The sequence below is a fragment of the Nicotiana tomentosiformis genome, chromosome 3 (assembly GCF_000390325.3).
Source record: "Nicotiana tomentosiformis chromosome 3, ASM39032v3, whole genome shotgun sequence".
Taxonomy (NCBI): Eukaryota; Viridiplantae; Streptophyta; class Magnoliopsida; order Solanales; family Solanaceae; genus Nicotiana; species Nicotiana tomentosiformis.
Genome location: NC_090814.1, coordinates 110845265 through 110860343, shown reverse-complemented (window position 1 = coordinate 110860343; position 15079 = coordinate 110845265). Strand labels below are relative to the sequence as shown.

Genomic DNA, 15079 nt, shown 5'->3' with positions numbered 1-15079 from the left:
AGAATTATGTGGCCTTCGGAGCAAGGTAAGTGTTGTGTCTAACCCTGACTTGAGGGAATTAGAAACCCCAGACTATTTGTTATGTGAAATTCATGTGAGCGGCGTATATGTGAGGTGACGAGTACTTATGCGCCGCCAATTTACCTGTTTTCTCTGTTTCTCCTGTTTTTCTTATATTGTCTCTTTCCTATGCCTAATTGCTACGTGTTTATACTAGAGTTGATAAATTGACTATTCTTATCATGTTTACGGATTTTCTGGTGATAATTGAGAATTTATTTCAAAGTTGAGATTGATATTGTGGAACCAAATGTTGAAGTAATGCTTGTACTTGTTATTCTATCTCCTTGTTGTTATTTATGCATTGCATTATGGTAAAGGAGAGTGTTAATGCACGAAGGGTGATGTCGTGTCATATTGTGAGTGTTAATGCACGAAGGGTGATGCCGTGCCATATTGTGAGTGTTAATACACGAAGGGTGATGTCGTAACACATTGTGAGTGTTAATGCACGAAGGGTGATACCATGCCATATTGTGAGTATTAATGCACGAAGGGTGATGTCATGTCATGATATGAGAGTTAATACACGAAGGGTGATGTCGTGCCGTTTCTATTTATTTATGGTGAGATTGAGAGTAAAAGCATGATGGGTGATACCGTGCATTTTTTTCTTTCTTGTATTCATTGTTTCTGTTGATTCATAGTATATTGGTTGTTCCAGTTTTCACTCTATTGTGGCTCTTTATTTCGTATTTCCCCCAGTATGTCCCCCCCTCCCGATAATTCTTGTCTAGTTCTTCTTTACTATTTTTTATACATACACTATTAAATTGTACAAGTTGGTTTGTAAGTGTCTTGCCTTAGCCTCGTCACTACTTCGTCGAGGTTAGGCTCGACACTTACCAGTACATGGGGTCGGTTGTACTGAAACTGTACTTTGCACTTTCTATGCAGATTTTGGTACCTGCTCGGGTTGATCGAGATTTTTGTTATTGGACCGCAATCCGAAGACTCAAGGTAGATCTGTCGGTACTCACAGACCTTGAAGTCCCTGTCTATCTTTTCTATTCTACTATTTCTTTCATTCAGACAGTTGTATTTCTTTCAGACTATTACTTGTAGTGAATTTTAGAATACTCATGAATTGTGACTCCAGATCCGGGTAGTAGTAATTAAGGCAGTCTTTATATTATTCCGCAATTATTATATTTCATCTTAGCTGGTTATTGTTATTTACTGAATGGAAAAAAGGATTTGGTTTAATGATTCTCTAACGTTGGCTTGTATTGCAAGTGAAATGTTAGGAGCCATCACGGTCCCGACGGTGGGAATTCCGAGTCGTGATACTATCTATTGTGACGCTTCGGGTGTTGGATTGGGTTGTGTATTGATGCAGCATGGTAAGGTTATCGCTTATGCTTCTAGACAACTAAGAAACCACGAGAAGAATTACCCGACCCACGATTTAGAGTTAGCCGCGATGATCCATGCACTAAATATATGGAGGCACTATTTTTATGGCATTCATGTTGATATCTATACGGACTATAAGAGCCTTCAATATATATTCAAGCAAAAGGAATTGAATTTACGTCAGAGGCGATGGTTGGAGCTACTAAAAGACTATGATGTTGATATTTTATACCATCCAGGAAAGGCGAATGTAGTAGCCGACGCCCTCAGCCGTAGATCTATGGTTAGCTTATCATATTTACAGCCAAAGAAGAGTGAGATAGCTTGTGAGATTCATCAGCTAGCTAATCTTGGAGTTCGACTACTAGATTCAGGTGGTACTGGGGTTACTATTCAGGACACGAAAACATCCTCTCTAGTAACTAAAGTGAAGGAATGCCAGCATAAAGATCTTGTGATAACTCACTACAGAGATACAACCCCTCAAAAGGAGAAGACACCGTTGGAGATTACAGGAGATGGAGTCCTCAGATATCGAGATCGATTATGTGTTCCTAATGTGGCAGGGTTACACCAGCAGGCTCTGGGAGAAGCTCATTATTCTCGTTATTCTGTTCATCCAGGAGCAACGAAGATGTATCATGATATCAGGGGAATATACTGGTGGGACGGAATGAAGAAGGATATAGCAGAGTTTGTTGCTCAGTGCCCTAATTGTCAGCAGGTTAAGATTGAGCATCAAAAACCCAGTGGATTATTGCAGGCTATTGAGCATCATAGGCTTACCTCGTATCCAGCGTAAGTTCGATTCTATATGGGTTATTATTAATAGACTTAAAAACTCAGCCCATTTTCTGCCTGTCAGGACTACGTATTCAGTAGAGGATTATGAAAGGATTTACATTAAGGAGATAGTACAACTTCATGGTGTCCCTATATCTATTATCTCAGATATAGGTGCTCAGTTTACAGCTAATTTCTGGAGGTCTTTCCAAAAAGGATTGGGGACTCAGGTAAGTCTTAGTACAACATTTCATCCCCAGACAGACAGTTAGGTTGAGCGTACTATTCAAACACTGGAGGATATGCTACGGGCTTGTGTTATGGACTTCAGGGGTAGCTGGGATGATCATCTTCCACTTATTGAGTTTGCTTATAATAATAGTTATCATTCCAGCATTCAGATGGCTCCATACGAAGCTCTTTACGGACGAAAGTGTAGGTCACCTATCGGATGGTTCGAGGTTGGGGAAACTAAGTTAGTAGGACCAGAGTTAGTACAACAGGCAGTTGATAAGATTAAGCTTATGCGGGAAAGGCTATTAGCAGCTCAGAGTCGTCAGAAGTCCAATGCAGATAATCGACGATGAGACTTGGAGTTTCAGGTAGATGACTGGGTATTCCTAAAGGTATCACCGATAAAAGGCGTTATGAGATTCGGTAAGAAAGGAAAGCTTAGCCCTCGGTACATTGGACCTTATAAGATTATACGTAGAGTAGGCCAAGTAGCATATGAGTTAGACTTGCCTTCCAAATTGGAGTCTGTACATCCAGTATTTCATGTGTTTATGCTCCGTAGGTGTATTGGAGATCCCTCTAAAGTCATTCCAGTTGACGATGTTCAGGTTACAGTGCAGCTATCATATGAGGAAGCTCCCATTGCTATACTAGATAGACAAGTTCGGAGATTAAGAACTAAGGATGTAGCTTCGCTTAAAGTACTTTGGATTAACAATAATGTGGAGGAGATGACTTAATAAGCTGAAGAAGAAATGAAGACTAGGTATCCTCACTTGTTTCCACTTCTGGAGGAGGATCAGACTGAGACATCACAGCCTTTAGGTATGTATATGGTACTTGATTCTTATGTTAGATATTGTTATTGGTCGTGTGAGGCCATTGGTGTTATTGATGATTGTGGCCCTGTCTGGCTTTTTATTGTTGGGTTTGTTGTGTGACAGGTTGGTAGTAGTACCGTTACAGAGGAGATTCTGCCAAAATTTCTATAGATTTCTGGGAGTTTAACATTCGAGGACGAATGTTTCTAAGGTGGGAAAATTGTTACACCCCGTGCGTCCCAAGGTGACGTAATGAATATGAGACTTGTTAATCATAATTTAAATGTTTTTAAAGTCATACTATGGCTATATATGATGTTTGGATAGAAAATATGAAGTTTGGGAAAAATCGGATTAAAGTTGCGGAAAAACCGACTAAGGATTTGCCTTGTAATAGAGCTTTTTGAGAAATACATTTTGTGTGCTATATGAGGTATTTTTGGGACATATTATATACGAAATTGAAGGTCTTAGAATTAGTTTCCAATGCTCTTAATCGTTCATTCATACGACACCCAGATAAAAAGTTATAAGCGTTGGAAAAAGGACCAATGCTAGGGTGCCAAGTAGCACCTTTTGACTATTCAAACAAAATGGATATTTATATCCTTATCTTGTTTCTTTCTTCAATTTTCCAGAACACACAACCAAATAAAACCCCTAACTTTACTCTTAAGCTCTCTGCAAGAGCTTCAAATAATATTATCATCCCGGGCACAAAATCAAGAAACGATAACATTAAAACGATCCTACGATGTAAGTATCGCTATATTGCCTCTCTTTTTCTTTGTAGTTTGAGTTCTGGAAGGTAATTCATAGTTAGGAAAATGTGTACTTTCTGTATTTAAGTGTTTAAATATCAAGGAAGGTTGATAAATTCGTTTTCTAATAGTTAGAACTCACAGGACGGTGATCGGAAGCCGTGAGTTCGAGTTATTCACTTGTAGCAGACTGTTTTGTGGATTGTTTTGTGTTTTGTTGAGCTGCGTGTTTTAATACTATTTTGTGGAATTTTGGAGGATTAAGGTTGTGTAGAAACACCACATAAATGCAGGGTGGTGGGCTGGTCGTTCGTCATAATATTTTCGGGCTGCTTGACACTACTACGATGGTCGTTTTGTGTATGAAGAGATTGGGGTGTGTTGGGCTGTTTAGCAATATTTTATGGTGTATATAAGGTTGGAAAATAATGTATACATATTGGTATTGTTGTATTTGGTGTTATCTTGAATTTGAAGGAAGTAAGGATTATAGGGGAGATGCTGCCTGTTTTAATACAAAATAAGCTTGTCGTTCTTTTTGCGATAGTTGTACCTTTCGTAACTTAATGATAGTATTATTATTGTTGTTGTAGATTAAGGTACGAAGAGGCGAGTTCAACTTGGTGATTGAAAATATTGTGATAAGGTATGTTAAGGCTATCCCTTCTTTCCTTTTTGGCATGATCCATATGATGCAAGAAATGAGCAAGTACGCAACTTTCACAAATAATTCTATTCCTAGAAGTACTAGGGTTTCCTATGTTCTTGATTTTCCATATGTCCTACTATCATATCATTTATTCATGGGTCTCATTACATTCCGAGAGATCTTATTGACTTACTTCATTATGCATTGCATCCATTTATACATGTATACTGACCCATGACTAGATGGCGTTATATACGCGTATAGTATATGTATATGGGGTATGGAAAAAGGTTATGGCGTTATATACGCACCACCACCTGATTAACTGGTATAGATTTATGATTTCGCCCACAGAGGCTGAGATGATATAATGGGATGCCGTCAGAGGCTTGATGATGTTATGTATGCATATACCTATGCATGATATGACATTTATACGCATATGCGTGACATTATAAATATTTCATGATTCACAGATCTATTCAGACTTACAGGTTGAGTCCTTTACTCCATGTTTCTTTCATGTCTATTATATACTAATTTTTATGCCTTACATACTCGGTACATTATTTGTACTAACGCCCCTATTGCTTGGGGGCCTGCATTTCATGCCCGCAGGTACAGGTAGACAGGTTGACGGTCCCCCGTCTTAGGATACTTGCTCAGCGAGAGTTGGTGCGCTCCATTTGATCCGGAGCTGCTATTGAGTTTTGGTACGATACTTTTATATACATGTGGGTATGAAGGGGCCCAGTCCCATCCTTTATATAGTTGTACACTCTATTAGAGGTCTGTAGACAGTCATGTATAGTTATATAGTATGTGGCCTTGTCGGCTCGCCCTACCGTATTCCGTATATATATGTATATTTGTCTTTTGGGCATGTGTTTCCCACGTATGTTGTTCATATGAATCAGTAGTTTATTTCCAGACGTTATACATAACCTACACTTATTTCATGTTTATATCTTAGACGAATACTTAGGGGTGTTCGATAGGTAGAACTCGGGTACTCGTCACGGCCCATCGGTTTGGGTCGTGACAACCCTGAGCCTTTAGAAATGAGATAACTCTACTAGGAACATAATCTAAAGCACCTCTCTATTTTATCTGCGGTAATCCTAGCATAGCCAGTGTCACGATCTTGGCGTGACAATCGAGAATAGTATGATAGGGCGACAACCAGTCCATGCCCAAAATAATATCAAAATCTACCATAGTGAGCAACAATAAGTCATCTCTGGTCTCAAAACCACCAAGAACAACTAAACACGACTGATACACACGGTCAACAACAATAAAATCTCCCACAGGTATGGACACATATACAAGAGAACTTAAAGAATAACGGGATACACCCAAATACGGAGCAAAATAAGATAACACATAAGAATAAGTGGAGCCTCGATCAAATAAGACTGATGCATCTCTATGACAGACCGTAACAATACCTGTGATGACTGAGTCGGATGCAACTGCCTCCGTCATAGCAGGAAGAGCATAATATCTGGCTCGGCCTTCTCTAGGGCGACCTCTCTAGTAGCTGGTGCGGTAACCATAGCCTGAGGGCTCGGTGGAGCACGCGGAACCTGAGTAGTCTGTGGAGGCGCACCCCTCATGAGTCTGGGGCAATCCCTCACCATATAACGAGTGTCACCACACTCAAAACAAGCTCTCGGAGGACGTGGCTATTATGGCTAGCTCAGGCCTGATTGCCTGGACTAACCACTGAAAGCACCCCGTGCAGGAGGTGCACTAGACAATGGCAGTGCATAATAGGGAGCCTGGGGCCTAGGAGTGCCCGGAATACCGCTGGAGGCTGGAAGTGCTGAATGAAGAGGGCAACTCACATAGTCCCTACCATGACAAGCTGTAACTGGGGCACGGGTACCACTACATGTGACAAAATCTCGAGACCTCTTGGCCTCTCTCTCCTCTCTCTCCCGAGTCAACATACACTCTAATCTCCTAGCGATCCCCACTACCTACTGTATGCAGTGTCCATCTCCAACTCTCGGGCCATGCTAAATCTGATATTGGGGTTGAGCCCCTCGATAAATTGATGGACTCGCTCTCTAACAGTAATAACCAAGGCCGGTGCATGCCTAGCCAAATCACTGAACCGGACCGCATACTCCGACACGGTCATAGAACCCTGGCGCAACTGCTCAAACTCTGCGCGCCATGCATCTCTGAGACTCTGGGGAAAAAACTCCCTCAAGAACATATCCGAGAACTGAGTCCAAGTGAGTGAAGTTGCATCGACCGAACTACTCAACTCATATGCTCGCCACCACTGATAGGCTGCTCCCTTAAGCTGGAACATAGTGAAAGCAACCCCACTAGACTCCGCAAAACCCATAGTACGGAGGATACGGTGGCACTCCTCAAGAAAACCCCGGGCATCCTCTAATGCCAAGCCATCGAAAGTAGGAGGGTGGCACTTCTTGTACCTCTCGAGCCTAAGCTGCTCCCCCTTCAAAAACTGTTGCCCTAATCTTGGGCTGAACTGGGGCAATCGGCTATAATGGTATGATCTCTGGGACCTGATCAACCTGGACCCGCTGCTCTGGGGTACGGGCAACAGGAGTCTGTGCTCCTCCCCCGGCCTGAGATGTGGCAGGAGCAAGTGGTATCAACCTGCCTGAGCCAAAGTGCCGAACATGCTCAGAAATTGGGCGAGAGTCTCCTGAAGGGCTGATGCAGTAATAGGCGTCTCAGGTGCCTGCCCTCCAACTGGAGCTACTAGTGGCTCCTCGGTAGAAGCTCTTGCGTGTGCTCTAGCTGCACCCCGTGGACGTCCTCAGCCACTACCCCGGCCCCAGCCTCGGCCTCTCGCGACTCTAGCAGGGGGCGTGGGTGTCTGGTCATTTGACCCAGCTGTACGCGTCCTCACCATCTGTGAGAGAATAGAAAGACAGAAATTTAGAATCTAAAGTCAAAGATTTTGCACGATAAGGAATCAAAGAAGTGAAGTTTTTCCTAATAGTTCCATAGCCTCCCGAAGATAAGTGCAGACGTCTTCGTACCGATCTGCGAGACTCTACTAAACCTGCTTGTGACCCATAACACCTATGAACCTAGAGCTCTGATACCAACTTGTCACGACCCCAATTTCACTCAGTAGGATGTCTTGATGGCATATAGTCTCTAAGACTAGGTAAGCCTAACAAACTTGCGAAATAGCTGAAATGATAATTTAAATCTCAAAAACATCAACAAGTATATGAAATAAAATCGGCAACTCAATATGTACATCTCCCAAAACCATGTGAGAATATAAGTCACAAGCTCTAGATACAGTACTGAACACTCCTATACGTCATTGTCTATAAAGATGTAAAGAAATAAGAAAAGAATAGGGTAGAAAGGGACTCTGAGGCCTGCAGACGCGGGCAGATGTACCTTGAAGTCTCCAAAGGCAAGCAACTCAACGCGCTAATACCGAGGCTGATAGGATATACCTAAATCAGCACAAAACATGTGTAGAAGCGTAGTATGAGTACACCACAATGGTACCCAGTAAGTGCCAAGCCTAACCTCAGTAGAGTAGTGACGAGGTCAGGTCGAGGCCCTACTAGAGATAATAAGAAGCAAGACCAAAAATATAATAATATACTGACATAACAAGGAAGGGAAACAATAAAGAAATTACAGAAAGTAACAACACGAAAATCAAGGAAGCTAATAAAATCACGAAAGGAAAACAAGGATTTTACATGTTGAGGAAACAACAATCAAACAATACAGCAAATAGAGAAGATCAACAGGGGCACTCCTGAGGTACCGCCTCGTAGTCCCAAATCATAAAAATAAATCACAGCCTTTCTTTATATCACCGCTGGAGCCTTTACATTTAGTTTTGAAAATTATTTTTTCCGAAATAGCACCTCGTATTTTAGCCCACCTTATCACACCGCATGGCTTCTAGTAGTTCCTCTACTAGCCACGCGTATCAAGCCCACCTTATCTCACCGTATACGTTTCAACACCCAGACCTTATACCACCGCATGCGTATCAATAATCACAACGTCATAACAGAAACCTTGTGCAAATAGTAACAACCGCACGGTAGAAATCTCGTACAAACAATAACAACGGCACGGCAGAAACCTCGTGCACACAACCAAACAATCACCTCAACAATAACATGGAAGCCAAAACATAACAACTAAATAAAATGACACTTCAAAACTTACACCTTGCCTCAATAGAAACCACGGCCTTTGCAACTCAACACCAAACTCAACAGCAAGGTATTTCAAGGATAGCAAAGTTCAAGTAAAGAATTTCCACAGTTAAATAATGAATACGGAATTAAGAAAGCAAGTAATTCAACTAAACATGTAGTACAAGTTGCAAATAAGAGATAAGACAAGTATACATGCGAAATTAGGCTAAATATGGTGACTATAACATGCTAAAGTAACTCAATTAAGGCATAAAAAGGAAACTACGTAGCAAAAACTAGAATTTCAACATTTAGCCCGTGTATACTCGTCACCTTGCGTACACGGATTTCACATATCACAAATTATCATAACAGTACCAAATCCTAAGAGAAATTCTTTCCCACACAAGGTTAGACAAGTCACTTACCTCAAACCACGCTAAATCAACCAATTAGAAGGTTTTTTCCTCGATTTTCCAACTCCGAACGGCTCGAATCTAGCCAAAATAATTTCATACTATAAATATAACTATAGGAAACTAATTTAAATAATAAAATAATGATCTTAGCTAAGAGTCGAAAAATCGTCCCAAAAAGTCAATCCGGGCCCTCGTCTCAGACCCGACCAACCATTCGATATCGAGTCCAACCATACAAGAATTACACAAATCCGTCGAACAAGGTCTGAATTACACCCGAGGCCCCGGGGACCTTAACCAAACATACCAACAAGTCCTAAAACACAATACGAACTTAGTCGAGGCCTTATATTACATTCAACAACGAATCGCACCCAAATTCAAGCCTAAGGAACTTATAAACTTTTAACTTCTACATTTGATGTCGAACCCTATCAAATCAAGTCCGATTGACCTTAAACTTTGCGAATAAGTCATAATTGACATTACAGACCTATTCCAACTTCCGAAATCGGAGTCCGACCCTGATATCAAAAAGTCTATTTCCGGTCAATCTTCCCAAAAATCTTCCAACTTTCCAACTTTTTCCAATTAACGCCGAAACAACCTACGGACCTCCAAATCAATGTCCGGACACACTTCAAAGACTAAAATCACCCTATTGAACTATTGGAACCGTCAAAACTCCATTCCGGAGTCGTCTTCACACATGTCCAACTACGGTCGACTTCTACGACTTAAACTTCCATTTTAAGGACTATGTGTCGCATTTCACTCTGAAACTCATCTGAAACCAAAATCAAACATCCCGACAAGTCACGTAACCACAATATAACACAGAGAAGGCAATAAATAGGGAATCGGGGCTAATACACTTAAAATGATCGGCCGGGTCGTTACAATATAATTGCCTCTTTAGAAGTAAAAAAGAGCGAGCCTCTTCCCATTTTCTCTATTGATTCCTTTTTCTTGATTCTCCTTGCGCAATTCGGTTGCACCCCCTTCTGCCCACTTAGCTCTGCCCTTGCCTGTAATGCAAAATTTTTATCTTCGATGTCTACTTTTTACATTGTTAAATTTTTTGTTAAGATGCAACCAAATTTCAGGTAATCAATAAAAAAACTTTTAGTCTTCTAGGTATAATTCATAATCGCAAAATACAAATCCAGCATTTTGGGCTTCTAACAAGTTAACAAATCAAGAAATTACAACTCACAATTTTATAATTCATAACTAAAAAAGTAATTTTGAATATAATTATTTGTAAGCTATTACTCACCAACACTTAATAACTGAATAAACAAATCCCATACCCCATGAAAATGCTGACGACAATAAACGGAATAGAGTGCATAAAAATTAATATTAATATATGAATATAAAATTTTAAAGAAGGGAAAAGGGCCAAATATACCCCTCTACTTTCATATATTGTCTACATTTAATCTCCGTTATACTATCGGGCCAAATTTACCCCTACAGTTATACTATCGGGCCAAATTTACTCTACAATCAACAAACTTTTAAAAATACTCCTTGATTTATTAAGTAATCCAAAATCTCCTAAATTCCTTTTATTTAAATCACTTGTTGTTCTTCTTGCTCTATTATTTTCAAAAATTACTATTGATGTGAATGCTAAAGTTACTAGACTATACAAATTATTCATAATTTTTTTTAATTACCAATGCACCCATTTATCTTCTTGTAATAAATAAAATTATTTTAGAATTTTATTTATTTTTCAATCATATACACACCGTAAAATTTAGTGAGTCTATTTATTGTGTATTATATGCAGCTAATCATCATGTATGTACATGTATATTCAAATATATTTTGTCATTGTTTGGTTAGTATAGAGTTCGATCAATCGATTAACTTAAGAGTGCACAATGTGTATGCATTTAATTAAAGTAAAGTTAAATTAGACAATGTAAAGTCTCTGAGGAACTTCAACTTCAATCATTAATACGTGCAAAGTCTCCATACATTTTTGGTGCAACAAATTCATTAAAATTGGGATATTGTAAATACTTTAGAATTTAGAAAAGCTACCTAATTTAGATTTTTTAATTTACTATATTTTATTTATTCGGTTGTATTATTTAATATTTTTTTCTCTTATTTTTTTCTCTAATTTAAAAAACAGGTAAATGTCAATTATTTCAAAAATAGTGGACCAAGAAGAAAAATAAATGATTTAAATAAAAAAAAATTGAAAGATTTTGGATGACTTAACAGATAAAGGGGTATTTTTAAAAGTTTGTTGATTGTATGGTTAAATTTGACCTGATACTATAATGGTAAAAGTAAATTTGGACCGATAGTATAATGAGATTAAATATAAATAATATATGAAAGTACACATATATTTCCACCTTTTACCGTTAAAGAAAGGACTACAGTACAGCGTAGATCTGCCGGCTACAAAACCTCTCGTCGCGACTCCACCTTATCCTCTCTTCTCCCTCATAAACTAATTCCTCCCTCGTTACCACCAATGTCTTTTGTTATCAAACCCTTAACCAAGCCTTTATCCATGGCAACTAATGGTTGCCTTATTTCCCTCCCTCCTTTCTTCACCCCCACCAAATCCATTTCTTCCTACCCTTTTCTCTCCACCCCATTAAAACCCATTTCACTCTCTTCTTCCTTCTCCTCTTTATTATCCCTTAAAAAGAAAAGTACCCAATTCCCAACTTTTGTTTCTGTATTATCTGAAGATGACAACACCCTTGTCCTTGATGACCAAGAACAAGGTGGGGATTTTCCTAGCTTTGTTGGTGAGACAGGGGAAACCGAGACTGAGGAGTACCAAGAACCTTCTGAGGATGCTAAATTGTTTGTTGGGAATTTACCATATGATATAGATAGTGAGGGGCTTGCTCAGCTTTTCCAACAGGCTGGTGTTGTTGAGATTGCTGAGGTAACTAACTTTAACAATGGGGCTAATTTCATTGACAAGTTTAGATTGGACCCTTTTCTTTAAAGTACAAAAAAGATTAGAGCTTTATGTGTGTGGTGGAACTGAATTTTGGTTTTGCAGGTTATTTACAATAGGGAGACTGATCGGAGTCGGGGATTCGGGTTTGTGACAATGAGCACTGTCGAAGAAGCTGACAAAGCTGTGGAATTGTACAGCCAATATGTGAGTTATACTGCTTCTTTTTTCTTTGATGCGAATTGAGATTGTAGTCTATTCTTTGATTGAGCTATCAAATCCATTACTTGAAAGCATGTTAAACAAGAGTTGTTAAATGTGTGGATTTCTTTTTCAATCAAGTAGGGCTTGAAGACGCTTTCTATAAAATTTGCAACATTTGTTCTTCTTGTTGCTTAAAAAGTGCTGATAAGAACATCCGCACCCCTTTTGAGAACTGTATAGGTTAATTTTGTATTTGTAAATTCAATGGAGGCTCCAAGAGTCCTTTTGCCTCTAAAATCTAAATTGTTTAGCTTTTCTAATATCATGTACAATGTGAGGAATTTCTCTTTTACTTTATCAAATTGTTCATAAAATTTCTGTGGAACTTAAATATCCAGGGCAAAGGTTAACGAAACAATTATTTGCAATAGAAGGTGTCTTCGAAAGAAAGGATGATGATTATATCCACCTGCTGAAATTTTGTAGTGTAAGATTTTATGACGATTTCTGAGAGTGAAAAAATGCTTTATGATAGATAACTTGTATATCTTAGATAACTAATAAGTTTATCTTTGGGATACTTTTCAAAATTGCTAGCCTGCCAGGTATGAAGTAAAGGAACTATATTTATAGTGCTGGATATGTTGTTGGTCAACTCTAGCGAACGGCAGTGTCTGTTTAAGTAGCTTGTGTATCATATACCGGTGACTTTGCACAAAGGGTCCCACGCCTATTTTTTTTTTTTTTTTTTTTTTGAGAATTGAGTCCCACGCCTAATATGGTTATGAACTTTCAGCTATGCTTAGACATTACTATCCAGGTCTCCCTGTTGCTTCTCTGGACAACCATGGGAAGTTTAATGGTAGTCCTCCATGTAGTGTTTGACTGAATATGCTGGTCACTTCAAGACGAGTTGGAGTAATAGAAAATCTGATGTTTGTCATGTGCTATGCCCTTGAACAGTCTCTTGAGAAGAATCTGTCATACAATTCAGTCATTTCTTGCTTATGATGTGTGACACATGGATACCTTGATATATTACTGGATTATCTCTAGAAACTCCTTTTAATTTTCTTTTTTATTCGAGTAGGATCTCAACGGAAGGCTATTGACAGTCAACAAAGCTGCTCCAAGAGGATCACGGCCAGAGCGTCCACCTCGAACATTTCAGCCTACTTACAGAATCTATGTTGGCAACATCCCGTGGGACATTGATGATGCACGCCTTGAGCAAGTTTTCAGTGAACATGGTAAAGTAGTAAGTGCTCGGGTGGTTTTTGACAGAGAGTCTGGACGGTCACGAGGCTTTGGTTTTGTGACGATGTCAAGTGAAGCTGAAATGAGTGAAGCAATCGCCAACCTTGACGGACAGGTGATTTGCACACAGATTATTACACTCGCATTGTTGCGCACACATATGCACACATGTAGTTGATAGTAGTTGATCATCTCCAATGCCTGTGGACTGTGGTCCATCCATGTGTTTGATTCTAACTGCTTCGACACCTTTAACTTTTAATCTGAAAAAGAAAAAAGTTGATGCCTTTTCAAGATTTTTATGATAGATCAACCCTTTTACTTGAGAATTTTAATGGGGTTTCTCTTTTAAATTGACTGCAATCTAAATTTTGAACTAAAATAAATTAATCTCGAAGTTACTAGACATTAATCTTGATCTCTGACATCCCTATATTTGGAGTCCTATAAGATGACATAAACAGTTACGTATATGTGTTTCCATATTGATCATGAAACCAAGTTTAAACTTTGTAGATTTCTAGCTCATTCATCTGTTAGTCATTACATGTAGTCTTTCTGTACTTATTTAAGTAATTGACGACGTACATGATTAGAAAAGTTAGACGTGTTAACTTTTTGGAAAGAGAAGTTGCTTGCCTTACACACATTATTCACCTTAGCGCCGGAACTTTTACCAATGGAAAGCTAGGTATTATATATCTGATTCATTTTCTTTAGATAAGAAACTGTGGATCTCTTAGTGAGGACAACTGGATTAGTGTACTCAAATTTTAACACGATTAACTTATTCGATAAGACTTGCAAATATGCAATGATAATCACTCGCTTTAGTATAGTCTTAGTATTTAGATTCTTGATGACTTGTCCACAAACCAAACACCCTCTATGTGTATTATTGGCAATACAGACGTTAAAAAGTTAGTTGCTTGGTTGGTGGTTACTTTCATTGATTGATTCTTGTTTTAAGATATATTTTCTTTCAAAATCTTTGATCTTGAAGCTAAAAATTTCTCATTCGGTGTATTTCAGACTCTGGATGGGAGGACTATCAGGGTTAATGCTGCTGAAGAAAGACCTAGGCGTAACACATACTGAATTTGATCATATATTTATTTGTTCGATTGACATAGCAGTCATGCCAGCTATGAGTAGTTAGATTTTCATCAGACGTCTTAGATTGAGCTCTCTACTTCTTTGTTTTTATTCCTTGATTGCTTATATATAGGTATGGGAACTTCTTTTTTCTTTTGGCTCTTGCCCTTCGGAAATTCCGAATTGAAGGGTTGAATGCATTAAAATTTTGACTGCTATCAACTATCTGTGGTGTACTGATTTGCCGTTAACCTTGGTGTGCACTGGTTGCTGTATGCTGTCAGTTTCCTTATATATCTTGGGATCTCTAACGATGACTAATCT

General features: G+C 38.9%; 1 protein-coding gene across 1 annotated transcript; it reads left to right on the top strand.

The window, feature by feature from the left end:
• Window positions 1-11640: 11640 nt before the first annotated feature.
• Window positions 11641-15006, top strand: LOC104119790 (28 kDa ribonucleoprotein, chloroplastic). Its single transcript, XM_009631376.4, has 4 exons — window positions 11641-12184; window positions 12305-12406; window positions 13494-13775; window positions 14693-15006. Exons 1-4 carry the CDS (start codon window positions 11759-11761, stop codon window positions 14756-14758), a joined length of 876 nt encoding a protein of 291 aa, XP_009629671.1. The 5' UTR covers window positions 11641-11758; the 3' UTR covers window positions 14759-15006.
• The last annotated feature ends 73 nt before the right edge of the window (window positions 15007-15079 follow it).